Below are 16,433 nucleotides of genomic sequence, written 5' to 3' on the forward strand. Positions count from 1 at the left end.
ACATGGCAATATGTGATTGGACTAATGCCCTGTATGCTTAGATCCAACATTAAGCATTCTAACAGTCTACAGGATTTCATGCAACAGGGTTTCTATGGCTCTTCCTGGCATCAGAGATGTGCTCTTAATATGTACTCATCATTATATTTTCTCAATATGCTATGACAGACCATTGATGGTTCCATATAAATGTTTAATGAAGGGTTTCTTGGGGGAGGGAGAGGGAAGGTTCTATATTTGGTTCTACAGAAAAACTTTAATTTCAATTGAATAATGTTTCTCAGAATGAATATCGAATCTTTTGCCAAAAATTATTTTTTCTTGTTCTCTTTACAATATATTTCTTTCTTTTACAGTTAATTTTGTATCAGGTAACAATAATGAGTACATGAAAAGAAATATTCTTAAAAAAAGAAGAAAAATTCTCAATCAATAACACTTTTATTCTTTATTATCTTCTTGAATTTTATGTACATCCATTTCCTTTTCTTCTTTACATATTAAATTATGAAACATAGCTGCTACCTCTTTATAAGATGCTCTATTATTAACACTTTCATTTAAAGCTGCTATCAGAACTGCCATATGCCTTTTCTTTTTAGACTTCCTATACTTCTGTGCCTAATAATAATAACAATAATAATAATAATAATAAACTTATTTTATAAAAGCAATTTTGAAATTTATACTGATATCTGCAGATTAAAAAAAATACATCATGCAAAACAAAATAAAAAACATATGAACAAAATATTAATTATACTATGAGGCTATCCTATTCAAAAATAAGTCCAAAATATGTTAACTTTCAAATAGGCTACAATTATAAGATTTTAGTTAAATAAAAATCAGACTATACTAACTGTCTATAAAGATTCATCAAAAATACTTTCTGCTATGATGTTTTCTTACAACAATTATTAAAAAATATATATTATCTGCTATTTTAAAGAAATGTGACAGCATTTTTAAAAAGATAATTTAAAATAATTCTGGTACTCCACACAAAGACTTTCTTAAAACTATGAAATCTGAAGAACATTATTAACTACTGAAGCAGATGACATTGCATGTATTTTTAAATATTAACTGTTGGGTGTAATAATTTTAATCAAAGTAGTCATAAAATAATATTTAGACACAATTTTCAAAAGTTACTGTGTGTAACATTTGCCACAATACTGAAAAATACAATATATCAAAATAAATATAATTTAATATATTAATATTTTATAACTATATTAATTTTAATGCCAGTAATATTTTTCAAAATTCAGTTTTATGTATTAACTATTGAGTATTAAGATTACAAGTCAAATAATTTCCAGAAATGTTATAAACAGTTCATAAATGAACTTTTACATAATGCTTCCTGACATTCCACTAGTAATGACTTTCACCCAGGCTCGTGCCGATAATAGGTGCAAGGTCATACCACACACAACGGCGCCGAGTCAAAAAGGCGCCAGGCAATCATTAAAATCAGCAGTTCATCTAGCTGCCTGTTTGAACAAAAGAATTCTTTTCTTATTTGAATGCCGATCCGGAGGTCGACTCAGGTAAGACGTGGGAAGCTACCGATTAGGATCTGTACTTAGGCAGTCTCGTCCACGGGTATTTAAATTCAGTCTCCACAGGACTGGAGTCATCACTAGCGATGGCTGTTTCAGGCTTGACAGTGACCATATGGTGCTCTCGTCCATTCCCCTGGTTGTGGTTGAGCTATATAATCAGATATTTATGGTTGTCTGGATCAAAACACCCCAGTCGGTGGAGTTGGTGAATTCAGCAAGCCTTTAAAATGCTTGAGGTTTCCAGTGGGTGCCTGGAGCATTCACTCCCCAACCCTTTTTCCCCTACCAACAACCTTTCGAGAGGACTTTTGCCTCGCATATTTACAGTGCCACCATGCTGCACGGACACAATGCATTTACAAACATCCATGCCTTCTTGGAGATTCGAACCCGGGCCCTTCGGCACAGCAGTCAGCAACGCTAACTACTATACCATTTGGGCAGCTTTTATAACATAAATGTATGTATAATTCTTCAATAAATATTTTTGAGTGTGAGTTTTAACAAAGCACAAAATGTTTGCATATTTAGACAAATTAAAATAAAATGTAATTTTTTTGGTTTTTCATATTATGCTAATAATGCTTCATTTTAAATGTTAACCATAGCAATGTCCCTTTAATATCGTCACTGTATAAAGGCGCTCGCTAGACATTTGCACGACGGCGCCGATTAGGTTTGGCACAGGCCTGCTTTCACCTAATTAAAATGATGTGAAATTACATATTAATATGTTTTAACTGTATCTATATTAAATCAATTAAATTCTATCACTATTTGGAAGGATAATTTTAGTCTTTATTTAATGTTATAATTTGATTAATGCCATCAAAATAGCCATGGATAAACATGATCACATTAAGAGGCACCTACTGCAGATTTTATATTTACTGATGCTGAAATTTATTTCATAAAATTCTCCATCTTATTTTCAGAATTCTAGTTATTAGAAATACATGTTCAGGACCAATATTTAAAAAAATAAAACGTGTATCCATCTTTTACAAAACATTATAAATGTGTATAAATAAATGCTACATAAGAACGTATTGTAAATTTTTTTTTATAAAAAGTTAATGAATTTCTTCCTCTCTGCTCCTGCTGTTTGAGATAATGAAAAGAAATGCTGCAGTCCTAAAATTTTGTGAGAATCTACACTCTTTTGCAAAAAAATCAAAGCACCAAGAAGGACTTTTGTGATTGTGACGAAATTTGGTATGCAGAAACATCTTGATGAAACATGCAAATGATCAAAGTTTCAAGGCAAATGAACAGGAAATGTGATCATAGCATGCATTTCTAGTGCGCAATTCACAAAGTATAAAACCAGTAACAGAGGCAGAAAATTTATCTTTTTTTGTTGCTGCCACTGTAATTCCGTAAAGAAGCAACTAAAGATCCATTACGATGATATCGAAGACCTTACACACAACTAAATGACTTCGAATGTTGTCACATTGTAGGGCTGCATGAAGCTGGCTGGTCATACTGAGCAAACAGGCCACCACCTGCTGCATACAGACACTGCTGTGCATAGATGTTGGCAGCTATGGTTGCTACAAGGAAATTGGTGATGAAATGAAGGCTCTGGAAGGCCAAGGAGCACAAATGCGAGGCAAGATAGGATGATTGTTCACCAGGCCCGAACCGCCCCAATGGTATCATTGTTGACTATTCAATGCACTACAGCCACATCTATACCTCCTGGGGTACTGTCCACCATCTCACGGTGCTTGTCTGAGGTGGGGTTACACTCACAGAGGCCTTTTGCCTTTGACCCCACAGCATCGGCAGAGTTGTCTGGAGTGGTGTCTCAGTCGATCATCATGGCTGCCATCAGACTGGCATCGTATAGTGTTCAGCAATGAATCCCACTTCACTCTTGAAGCAGATGACCACCATGTTCGTGTCTGGAGAGGATGGGGAAAGGAGTCCCAATCAACCTTTGTTTTACAAAGGCATACAGCCATAACCCCTGGTGTGATGGTGTGGGGCGCTATTTCTTATGACAGCAATCCTCTGTACCTCTTTAACAGCTCAACAATATGTTGATACAATCCTGCGGCCGCTTGCATTACCCTTCATGGCACATCATTCTGGGGCCATTTTCCAACAAGATGATGCCAGGCCAGATACCACTCGCATATCTCTGGACTGTCTCCGTGTGGTTGATATTCTTCCTTGGCCAGCAAGTTCACCAGACCTTTCACCAATCGAGAATGTCTGGGACATGGTAGGCTGACAGATTCGGGCACAACAAAATATTGCAGATCTGGAGCGACAACTGATGAATGCCTGGCAGAATGTGTCGCAGGATGACATTACGAACCTCTACTACTCCTTGCCTCGACGAATTCAAGCATGCACTGCTGCCAAGGACGGTTCGACCAACTACTAATTTGAACACTCAGTGGGTGATTGTGAGCTGTATGACTTTAATTTTTTAATCGTTTTATTATCTGTGTATGTTTTAACATATATTCAGTTTTATCCAAAAACAACCACTTCTTTCATAATTCTTCGATTTTTTTTTGCAAAAGAGTGTATTTCTGCATGAGATTCTGGATACATATCGATGAACTGCTTGCAAAATAAAACAAATGAATTGTAGAATCTGATAATCCACACACCTTGCGACCAGAAATGGTATACAGTCAAAAGTCGTTAATTCGGACACCCATAATCCGGAATGATCTATAATCCGGACCTCAAAGCTAAAATCTATCTGCGCATGTGCCGCGTTGACGCATGTGCATAGGCGTTTACGCGTGCGCACAAGACCTTTACGACTGCACATATGAGTCAGCGCAAGCGCAGAATACGTTTTCGGGCGCGCGTTTAATGTATAACGGACAGTATAAGCTAAAATTATCTAATTTTCTATTTCAGTTAATGTTGATGATTGCGTTGTTCCTTAATCTTCGAATTGGATCTGGCTTATTATTTTTTGCAGACAGTAAGAGCAATTTTATAAAAGTAAGCTTGAACTTTCGATTATGTCAAATAGAATTTCCGATGCTGGAGCTCCCAAAGGATCTAGAAAACGAAAGTATGTTTCGATGTCCATCAAACAAAAAGTGAAATTGCTACAAAAAATGGATAAAGGCATATCCTTTGTTTATCTAACCATTCCGAAATCTGTTTATCAATTTCATGCTGCTCTGCGCGGTGGGGGGGGGGGACATCGCGGCACGCAATGAACTGGAAGTTGATCTGTCAGCACTATCGTTATCTTCAGGGCAGATGTTTTTATTTTATTCGGTTTATAATTCCTTACTAAATGAAGTATTTCCTCTCGACGTACTCCGTCTTTGATACGATTTAAATCAAATTCCTCGTCATTATAAATATCACGAATACACATCAAATAGTTTTCTGGTTGCAATTTTCTAATTTCGACTATGCGTAATGCATGCTTTACACATGCACGCGTTGAAAGAAATGTTTAATAAAGTAAACAAACAAATATTAAGCCTTTTTTCTTGTAAATTTTGATACCCTTTAGATCATAATTGCTCTTTATTCGTAAATTACGGTTTCATATTTTTAATTTTATAATTTCTGCATGCCACTTACCAGATTTAAATTGATGATCTATAATCCAGAAAAACCGATAATCCGGAATCGCCGAAGTCTTGACGAGTCCGGATTAAAGACTTTTGACTGTATAATGCAGGATTCTCTAACATTTGGTGGCAACAGTTTGAAAAGTGAAACAGACATTTATAATGATTCAACGCAATATCGCAAAACGAAAACAATAATCCTTCAGGGACAAATAAAACTAACAAACTTAAGAGAAGAGGGTTTTCATTCATAATCCTCACTACAGTTATTATTCATTTACTCAAATCCACATGCTTATTAATTATTTATTAATAAAACTCATGGATTTAACATTTGCTTAAAACCGTGGGCTTTATAAATTAAAAATTATTAACTGAAAAGTGTCTTGCTCCCAGAATTTAATAGTTAAAGTATTCTAATTATTTTATACACACAGATTTATAATTTATAATATTACCTTTTGAAACTCATTAATAGGCATTAATACAATACACATGCAATTTGCAAGGCATGAAATTTTAAAAATGAATAAATAAATACCACTTTTTTATGCGTAGCCATGACTAGAAGGCACAGGCTCTTTAGTTCTTCGGGATCTCTTATCAGAAACCAGTTGTATTCATTAACAATCTGTAGAGAAATCATGTTAGTATTATTACATATACCATGATAAATAAACCAAACAACATAAATTTACAGTTACTGTATATATATATATATATAGTAAGAAATTTAGAATTAATATTTCACAAAGACCAGAAATTGAAATTCATAATTAATAAATTTCAAATAATCAAATAAATACAACAAAGAATTTTAAAATGTTAAAACCAAAACATTTCAAACAAGTAAAATGCCACTTCAAAAAATTTATGAAATTTAATGAAAAATGAATAAAAACGAATGCATGGAAATACTAGGCATGTTTGTATTTTGTTTTCAAAAGAATTGTTTTCTAATTATATATATATGTTACGGTGAAACACCGAAATCTGGAGAATGTCCACTTTCACCGGTGAATGTCAGCATTCACCTAGTCGCTTGGTGTATGTCTGAAATATTTTCCAAATACTCTTATTTCTGACTTACACCGGTAAATGTCGACATTGAATGTTGAACGTATAAGAATATTATATTTTCTTCTCCATGATTCAGTCGCAAAAAAACACACTTGAGACTTAAAATAAGAACTTAATAACATTAAACTTAAAACACACAGTACATTCAAAATGAGAAAGGAAAATAATAGAAGTTAAAAAGTTACTCAATTATGTGATTCAAATCTTATTTATTGCAACAATGTAAACTATTATGACACTTTGAATTGCACAAGAGGTCCTTGTTTTTACAACTGCATTTATTTGTGTAACATTTCCTTTAGCAATGACAGCATGTACATATACTCCTCTCTTTTCGACCTACACCAGAGCATATCTGTGATTGTCGACACACACTGGTGAGTGTCCGAATGTATAAGAATGTAATGAAATATTCTATCTTTCACCGACATATTTGATGAATGCTGACATTCTCCAATTTCGGTCTTTCACGGTAACATATATATGTTTTCGGTCTTTCACGGTAACATATATATGTAATGATATTTTTAAATCAATTGGTTAAATTAAATTCTAATCATATTGCTTAATAATGTGTTGGTGATTCTCTACCTAAATTGCATCCCTGTTCATAAATTTTGGCAAAATCCTTTCTTTATTATAAATTATATTAACTTGTTGGCCGCCGCCAAATCGTCAAACTCATAAATCTGTCATATTACAAAGTCCTTAAGAAAACTCCTGATGAGAAGATAACATCACCTCATGATTTCAATTAATATCGCTGATTGGATGAGCACCATGACACACACATATCTATAAATAGGGCTTCTCCTCGAGGTACAGGAGGAATGCTTGTGAGAAAGGAATGCTAAAATAAACGTATCACTTTATATTCCAAAATTTGTCTCATTCTTCTTGCCCTGGTTGCACAACATAAATAATGTATGAGATTCTACATTTCACATATATATATATATAATAATAATAATAACACAATTCCGAATGCACTGATATAAGAACACTGAGATGTAATTGTGCAAAAATACTGATGGCCTAGATACTTGATGCTTAGAGCGTCCATCCAATTTGAAGAAGCAGCAGTCGAGCTGGATTAAATTCCTTTTTTATTTAAATTCCCATTTTGTGGCTACAATTACTTAGCATTCTACTTGTGCCTATTAAAAAACATTTACAATTTTTGATATTATTGCCATAGAAGCAAATATAGCAGCTAATACAAGATTGCAGTAAAGCATCTGGCCAAGAGGAAAGCACAAGCAAAAGTGATGCATCAGTTCATAGAAAGAAGAGAGGGAGACAAAAGTTTCAGATATAGTTTTGGTTTACAATTTGGTGACTGGTCAAGAGGCATCTGCATTAAGCATTACGTAAGATTGCATGATTAATTTGTTTAGACTTATGATGCTATTTCTAAGACAGAGAAAGGAAGTCCACAAATTAAATAACATTAAAAGAGATTACAGACAATTAAGCCGCCCAGACGGTATAGTGGCTAGAGGAGCCTGACTGCGATACCAAAGAGCCTGGGTTCGAATCCCAGAGAAGGCATGGTTATAACTGTCCGTCCCTTCATACAGGGTTCCTGTTCCAAAAGGCTTACATTTTTTATAACTTTGTAGCAAGAAAGCAGCAGTCTAGCTAAGCCAAAGCATGGAAAGCAAGTACGTTATGTTCCAGATGAAATCTAAAATTATCTGAGTTAGTTTTGGTTCTCAAAGTATTTTGATTGGATAGTTAATATTGTTGTAAAATTATTATTGGCTGCTTGAGTTTTAGTTCAATTTACATCACCAGAATTACATAAGAGTCATATGACATATATTTTCTCGAAATGACGCAGTGCAAATATATGTTGCTTTTTTTAGAATAGAGAAGGGAAATTAACTTACGCTGCTAATTTAATCTTTTACACATTCCTAATTTTTTTTACATATATATGTACGATATAACAAAATATGATAGCTGCTTTAATTGATGACCTCAAAATTAACGTTCTAGATTTGGTGATCTCCCCTTAAATTCATCTGTTCTTCCTAATTTGAGATTTTTTGACATTACATAACGCTGCTTGAAAAGGGTAATCAGAACTAATAACCAATCATAGCTTGTTTCTAGAATCACACCTACTCTGGTATAAAAAACCCCTGGCAGATAATTGCATTACTTTTTTTCCTAGCTTCCACCTTGCTAATAACTCCTTGCTTCGCTTCCCCGTCTAAACAGCCTGTGTCTTAATTTTTTAGAATCAATGTACATAGAAATTTATCATATTTAATTATGATTGAATAAGTGTCTGCCAAATTAATTGGATATATGTAAAAATAAAGACTGGAAATTCTTCAAGTTCGTGTTTTATTAACTTCATTTGCAAGACTTCACTCTCAGCTATGATGACTGCAATTAATTCATCTTCTATGCTTTAAAATATGAAATATATATGTGTGTGTGTGTGTGTAAGATATAATAAAATATGATGGCTACCCTAAGAAATGACTGGCAACCTTAACTGAATATTCTAAATTTGGTGTTCTCTGCCCCAAATTCATCTGCTCTTCGAAATTCAAGATCTTTCCAAGTTACATAACGTTGCTTGAAAAAAGGAACAAAATCTAAAATTAACCAATCATAGCTTAGCTGTACTTATGCACCTACTTAGTGTAAATAATGCTTCGTAAGCAACTACATCATTCTTTTTCATAACTTCTGCCATGCAAACATCTCCAAGCTGTTATGCTTTCCTGTCTAAGATGCTTACGTCATACTTTTAAAACCCATGTATATAAAAATTATTGTACTGAACCATGATTGAAAAATATCTTACCCATAAAAGGATGATTTGATGTGAAGAAAAATAAAGATGATGATTCACTAAAATTAAAATGTATATTTTAACAATATTATTAGATTATTTTCTTTTACTAATGAAGGGCCAGCAGAGTCGTAGCTAGGGTTTTGAGCACCCAGGGACAACTGATTATTTCGCGCCCCCTACTGCTTGCCAAGGATGGAAAACATTTAATTCTAAAATGTCGTAACATCAGTTTGGCGCCCCTTGGATTCTGCGCCCGGGGACAGATGCCCCCCTTGCCCCCCTCTAGCTACACCCCTGAGGGGCAACTCTTTTCAAAAGTCAATTATAGTCCGAATTGTGTGAAGATTTTTTTTTTTTCTAATTTTCCTTATCTTTGTCCAGTATTTAATTAAAGCTTTGATTAAACTTGAAGAACTTCAGTTTTAGATAATGCAGTCTAGTACAAAACATTTCTTACAATAATTCTCTATTATTTCACAGTTTGTGATTTAAAAAAAAAAAAAAATTAATTCTTAAGATTTTCTACTTAAAATTAAATTAATTCAATTAAATGATTATTTGAACTTTAATTTTATTTAAAAAATTTTCATAAACATTTTTTTACTTTTTACATCTTTAGAAGTTTTGCAACATCTATTTTCACAACAGTAGCAGTTCACAATTTTACAATTTTTACTTTTTTACACATTTTAACAATGCCTCAAAGTTAGCAACATTTTTGGATACAAAACAGCATTGTAGTTCTAGGTAAGTTAAATTAAAACTTGCTATTTACTAGCTTTATTATTATTATTATTATTATTATTATTTTATATTTTAATAGATTGTGTATAGTTTATTTTAGGTTTACATGCATAATTCATTAAGGGGAAGTTTTCAGTAGGCAAGAGTTTCTAAATTACTTTGGTTTTCTACTCTTAATTGACATTTAATTAATATTCCTAGTTATTTTACTTGCTAAATTTCTCAAAATTCCTACTAGTTTAAATTTCTTTTTTAGTAATTCACAACATTTGGTTTTACTTTTGGTTTTGAATTTTACTTTTACCCTTGCCTATATGGATGACGAAACACAAATTGAGTAATTGAAGAGTTAGGTTTTTAGGCAACTTACCATTGATAAGTCTGTCTCCTGACAGCTCAACAATTATTCACTAATGCAATTTAATCTGGCCTTAGAAATTCTTTAAAAAAATTTTTGAGATTAATTTTGGAATATTATATATTTTTTCATGGTTTTAGATACGTGCACTTAATTTACATATGCTCTTAGAATTTAAATGATATTGTAAATTAATTTACATATGCTCTTAGAATTTAAATGATATTGTAAATTAATTCACAGCAATCATTAATTTTATTTTGATTTTTGTAATTTAAATTTCTTAATTAAATTTTAAACCTACAATAGAGTATGAATATGAATATGAATAGAGAATATTTGTTAAATTCAAATTTCATTCCTTGTAGCAATGACACAAGAGAATTATTTAAATTTAATTTAACTTTACTACACTGGTTATCATAAATTAAGGAAAAATCACAAAAATCATGATTACTAAAAAAGTTACATGTAGAATTTAACGAAACTTACCCACAGTATACAACACATAGTAAGGTATCAAATAACATAAAAAGAAATTACCAGACAGATATGGTAGTATAGAAATTAGCATATCTATAAAATGAACAAATCGAAGGTGTCAGTTTGCTATAGGAAAAGTACCTTCAATATGGAATATGATCGCCTCTAGAAGCAATACAGCACATACAGCGATGTGTGATGCTTTCAAATATGCGGTCTATCAGTTCCATAGAAAGCGAGAGCCATTGCTCTTGCAAAGCAGATGCAAGCACGAAAAGGGTCAGATGGGGCGGATTAAGAGCAGCTAGACGTCTCCCTAAAGCATCCCAAACGTGCTCGATAGGATTCAAGTCCGGGGATCGAGCTGGCCACTCCATGCGCATAATTGTTTTCTGTTGAAGATAATCATCTATGATGCAAGCCCTGTGTGGTCTTGCATTGTCATCCTGTAACAGGAAAGCATCACCTATTGCCCCGGCATATGGGCGCACATAAACAACAAGGATGTCATCTCTATAAATCTGAGCATTCACGGTTCCCTTTGGAAAGACATGGGGGTCTGTGCGTCCACCCAAAGAAATGCCACCCCAAACATAGACACTGTCCCTTCCGTATGCATCTCTTTCACAGATGTTTGACGGATGATAACGGGTTCTAGGTTCTCTCCATATTAAATAACGCCTACTATTGCTTTCTAGACTAAACCTGGACTCATCCGTAAAGAAAACCGCCCTCCATTGATCAGGCATCCAGTGGACATGTTGTCGTGCCCACTGAAAACTGTCCCTCCTATGGCGTGACGTGAGCAGCACACAAATGTATGGTTGCCTCGCATACGGACCACCTTCTACGCACACTTGATGTTGACATGAACTTTCCGGTGGCTGCTGATGCCTGGAGGTCATTGTTACGAATTGGCTATCTCAGATTTCTGATGTCACTGTCACAGTGAAATATGTGAGCTTGCTATCAAACATGGACTTTTATCCTCCTCACAGATGACGCATTCCGAAAACAGCGCCACTAATTTGCATATTGTAGTTTTACTCAGTTACTCTTACTTGGCAACATATTCAAATTTTACATGGTTTGGCTTATTTTTGAGGGAGTTATCGCTATTTTTGTGATTTTTCCTTAATTTATGATAACCAGTGTATATAAATATATATATATAATTTATTTACTAATGGATTATTTAGTATATTATCTCCTTTGATATAGGTAGTTAGAATTCTATTGAAATGAAGTAACTTATAAGCATATTTAAAAATTTAATCTTGAAAATTTTTTTAAAATGGAAATATCAAAAATGAATCTTGAATAAATTGAAAATAGAAACATTTAAAAAGGTATTAAAAGTGAAAATGTAATCAATAAACCAAGTAGTTATCGCCATATATATATATATATATACGTACTTCCCGAGCTGGTCTTTGATCACCATTGAATAACATGTCAAGAATATCATTAGCAGTTCCTTCAGATATGGTTCTAGATATAAGTAGCTCCAGAATTTCTGCAATTTGAGAGCCAGAGACAGGACTGCATCAAAAGACATTAAAACATTTTACTATAAAATTATTTTTCACACAATGGAAAGCATTACTTCCCAGCAAAATGGAAGCAAATGATGATTAATTTATAATTGAACAAAATACAGCAACAATAAAATTGTAAAAAAAGTATAAACAGTTAAAATGATTTATATAAAACTTGGCTTAATTACATGCAATGAGTGAGATTAGGGAAAGATTTCTTTAGGTATAAAATGGATAAACTTATGAAGCTTAACGACACAGATGTGTGGAACATTTTGCTTGAAATATACTTTATGCAAAATATATTAACTTTTCTACTCATAAATAAAGAACAGACATGTTTTGCTTATTTGCAAAGATGAGATAACAAAAGCAATGGAAAAAAGTAAAAGTTATTAATAGCTTCCCATCATAAAACAAAAAGCACAAACTTGAATTGTTGGAGGCAAGATTTATTGTCTCTTAGTTTGGATTTTTTAGAATTGTCCAAAATTTTCTTGCATACTGATCTCATAAGTGATGCAATTTTTATTCTGTTTCTGTCGAAAGCAAGGAAAAATCTATTCTGTTATCCACCTCTCTTCTTTCAACCAAGCACTAAAATTTTTACTGCATTCAACACACAAATAAAGTTGGACTGTGTTCCAAGAAAACTGCAGTCAGTGATAAATATTTGCTTATTCGTACTAATTATTATACTAAACTATCTCATTTATTTATTATAAAACTGCTATTATGATGCAGTTGAACTGTTTAAAATTAAGATTAATACAGCAGTAAATAATTGCAACTGTAGCATTTTAAAACTGTTTTTACCCTGCACTAAATAATACAATTTATACCTACAATATATGGTAAATGTGTATTTTTTTATTTCTGGAGTTTTACTTATTTAGTGTCATACAGCAGTAGTGACTTGCTCTTCAGTAATATAGAAATATGCATCAAGATTAAATTTTACAAATGCTAACTGCCAATTTTGAAATGGTTGTTAAAACCTTATTTACATAATTATTCTGCTACGCTACCTATATTTTTACTTTTTAGTCAATATTATACAGTGTTCCTGAAAATAGATGAATTGACAGCAAAGTATACGAAATAAAAAATTTATACAGTTTGATCATTTTACAATTACTTCTTTAAATTACTCTCCAAATTAGCTTATAAAATTATGATAATGGTTCATTAAAACTGATTTACAAAGATTTAGAAAGACTCTCAAATACAAATGTCATTCTCAAATATTTATATGTATAGGTTATAACTAGCTTGTATTTAAATATTCTTCAATACAAACACACATTATAAACTGAATATTAAATTAATAAATACTATCAATGTCATGCAAAATGCTGTGAATAAAGTACATATATTTTTTTTTAAAAAATAACATATATTTTTGAAGAACTAATAAAAAAAGTAACAGGGTTTTTTTTAATAGCTAAAAATTGTCTTTACCAGTCTTTAAAACTTAAATTTCTGAGGTTAAACTGGTGTTGGACATTACTAAATAAGAAATCACATATAGTCATGAGGTCACTTTCTGAATAGTCTGAAGCACAGATTTCAAACATTTCTTGTGCACCTTCATTACTCTTAAAGAGAAAAAATACAATTATAATGTAACGTTTAATAAAAAAAATCATTTGTAAAAGAGTGTTTAAATTATCACTGATATAAAGAAGCAATAAATAGTTACACAAAGTAAAGTATGCATATATAAGTCAAGAGTTCAAACAGAGCATTTCAAAAAATAGAAAATTATTTTTTAATTAATTCATTATGTACATTAAAATAATTAATTTATTTTCATACTTGGCAGTAAAATAAAATCAAAACTGAATTTCCTTTATACATAAATAAAATAAAATAAATTTCAGAACAAGTGAAAAATTTCCAGTTTTAGTAAGAAACATTCAGATAGCATTAATTATTGAAACTCTGCTGTTTGACTGATTTAAACACTGCTTAGCTGCCTTTTTATTTTTTAACAAGGCATTCTGGTGTAATATAGAACATCATTTTGTTTTGGAGTACTATTTTGAATATTTACACCAGGTAATTAACATTACATACCTTAGAAAGTTTAAATACGTTCTAAGTCTACTTTTAAGTAAAAGAGTCTATTTAAGACTAATTAAAACCAAAAAGAATTAAGCATCTTCAGACAGACAAGTGGTCTATTAGTTTTAGGAGCAGATAATTTTGAGCAAGAGCTTATACTCAAAGGTATGCAAACACTTTTGCATTATAATGATGGAAATTAGAATTATTAATTAAAACTAATGGAATTTATGGAAGGCTCTAGGAAATCTGACTCAACAATTAAAAGAAGCTTCCTGAATAAGAAGGGATTAAAATAATAATGATTCAAAAGCCGATAATATTAATCATTGGAAGGTTCATTATTTCCTCTTCTGATTTTAGTTCTTTAAATCAAAATTTTAATTTTTTAATTGATTCAATGAAGAAGGTAAGTTTCTCAGATTTAAGAGTACCACTGCATCATAACGGAAAGAAGGAAGTAATGTAATTATCAGCAATGGAAAAAAAATTACAAATTTTCAGGAACAACACAGATTCTCCATGTTTAATCATTAGGACATAGCAAATATCTATTCTATATTTTAGTTTGGCTCACTTTATTACAAAAGGTACCTGTTTCAGCCAAAACAGTCAGGAAGCAATGGTACTGAAACTGAGAAAAAGTTTGCCACAAATACTTGGATCCAAATAAAACCCAACAAGAGGCAGGGGGAAAAACATTTGAGGCTAATTCAAATTATTGGGCAGCAAGAAAGGATGTCATTGGTTCTCAGCAGCTACATGGCCAATCTACCTATTGGGTAATTTCTCACCAAGAGTGACTTTGAAAATAAGACACACTGGTCTGAGATTCAGTTAAAAAGAAACAATGTGTTACCATGGAGCAATCATTTGACTTGATAAGGTTGCTTCAACAACAGTGAAGCAAATAGTAATCACATTACACAACAGAATCTGCCACATGAATAGATATATTGATAAGCTTATCAGGACTAGTGTTTCTTTTGACTTGCTTTGGAATCATGACTGGTCCTGAATAGGAACAGGGAGCTTACTCAAGCTATGTTCAAGAATGTGTAAAGTAGACAATACAAGCAGAAAGGGTATATGAAACCCTTTATTTTCTATACTTTACAGGAATTTCCGAAACTTCGGAATACAGAGACCAACCACTTGTGGTCTGAACGTAAGAATATAAAAACTACTAACTAAAACTAACTTTGAATTAGTATACAAGTGCCTAACACTAAGATTGGCCTTTATTTAAAGAAAGGTACGTATGTAGAGTACGCCGAGCTGCTAAAACTACGATGCGTCTGCAATTATCAAGAGGGCTAAACTTCTGACCTTGAAGGCAACCAGCAACAGAGTGAAAACTCGTAAAACTACAGTGGCGAGCGGCTTGCTTCCAATAACTCCTTCCTCTCTCTTGCTTGGCAAAAAGCCACAACTTAAGTACTTGGCGTTAGCAAGACAATTTGCATAAATAAGATAAAGCGTTTAATTCTGGCTGGAAGTAGAAAATAAGAAGTGATAGTACAGTTTTAAAATAAAATAAACGTTAGTAAAACTTAGGATCCTTACAAGCTCGTTAGAAAAACTTTAAACAATTTATATTTTAACATTATTGGCTATGTTAAATGCTTTTTATTTTGATGTTTTTTTTTTGTTTGTTTTTGTTTTTAAATGGCAGATTGTGAACAATTACAAATGTAACCCAGTCCATTAATCTATACAAGGCCATATGTGGTGGTCTCTTTATTATGGAGGCACCTAATAGGTGGGCCACCATCGCCTTTCCTATGAAGGAAAGGACAGTTACAACCATGCCTTCTCCGGGACTCGAATCCAGGCCCTTCGGCATCGCAGTCAGCTTCCCTGACCACCATACTGACTGGGCGGCTCTATCTTGATGTAGTGGAACACAGAATATTGTACGAATTTTCCAAGTACACAGAGCTGGGAGAAAAACTTAAGAACTGAAGTACAGATTGCACTATTTGAAAAAAAAAATAACCTAGTATTTTTTACCACAGATACTAATGTGACGATACATGTGCAATAAAAATAATCAAAGCTAGACTATTATACTAAACATAGAATCATTTGTTCCAGAGGACAAATGGCAAATAAATGTTGTTTGGCCAGACACTAAATTGGAAAGAATTATAGCATTAATTAAAGTAAGAATATTTGTATGTTTTGCTAATCTAATTTTAGGTTACA

General features: G+C 32.5%; 1 protein-coding gene across 1 annotated transcript in view; it reads right to left on the bottom strand.

Moving 5' to 3' along the window:
- Positions 1 to 422: 422 nt before the first annotated feature.
- Positions 423 to 16,433, bottom strand: part of GatB (glutamyl-tRNA(Gln) amidotransferase subunit B, mitochondrial) — a 47,284-nt gene continuing 31,273 nt past the window's right edge. Inside the window, exons 9-12 of the mRNA XM_085815989.1 lie at positions 13,620 to 13,756; positions 12,039 to 12,162; positions 5,682 to 5,771; positions 423 to 621 (exon numbers count right to left, since the gene is read on the bottom strand). Of these exons, the coding sequence (XP_085672115.1) occupies positions 442 to 621; positions 5,682 to 5,771; positions 12,039 to 12,162; positions 13,620 to 13,756 (531 nt within the window). The 3' untranslated portion in view covers positions 423 to 441. The remainder of the gene's footprint in view (positions 622 to 5,681; positions 5,772 to 12,038; positions 12,163 to 13,619; positions 13,757 to 16,433) is intronic.

This window comes from Stegodyphus dumicola, chromosome 4 (genome assembly GCF_044657685.1).
Source record: "Stegodyphus dumicola isolate Sdum_Otavi_A_Nest chromosome 4, ASM4465768v1".
NCBI classification, from domain to species: Eukaryota; Metazoa; Arthropoda; class Arachnida; order Araneae; family Eresidae; genus Stegodyphus; species Stegodyphus dumicola.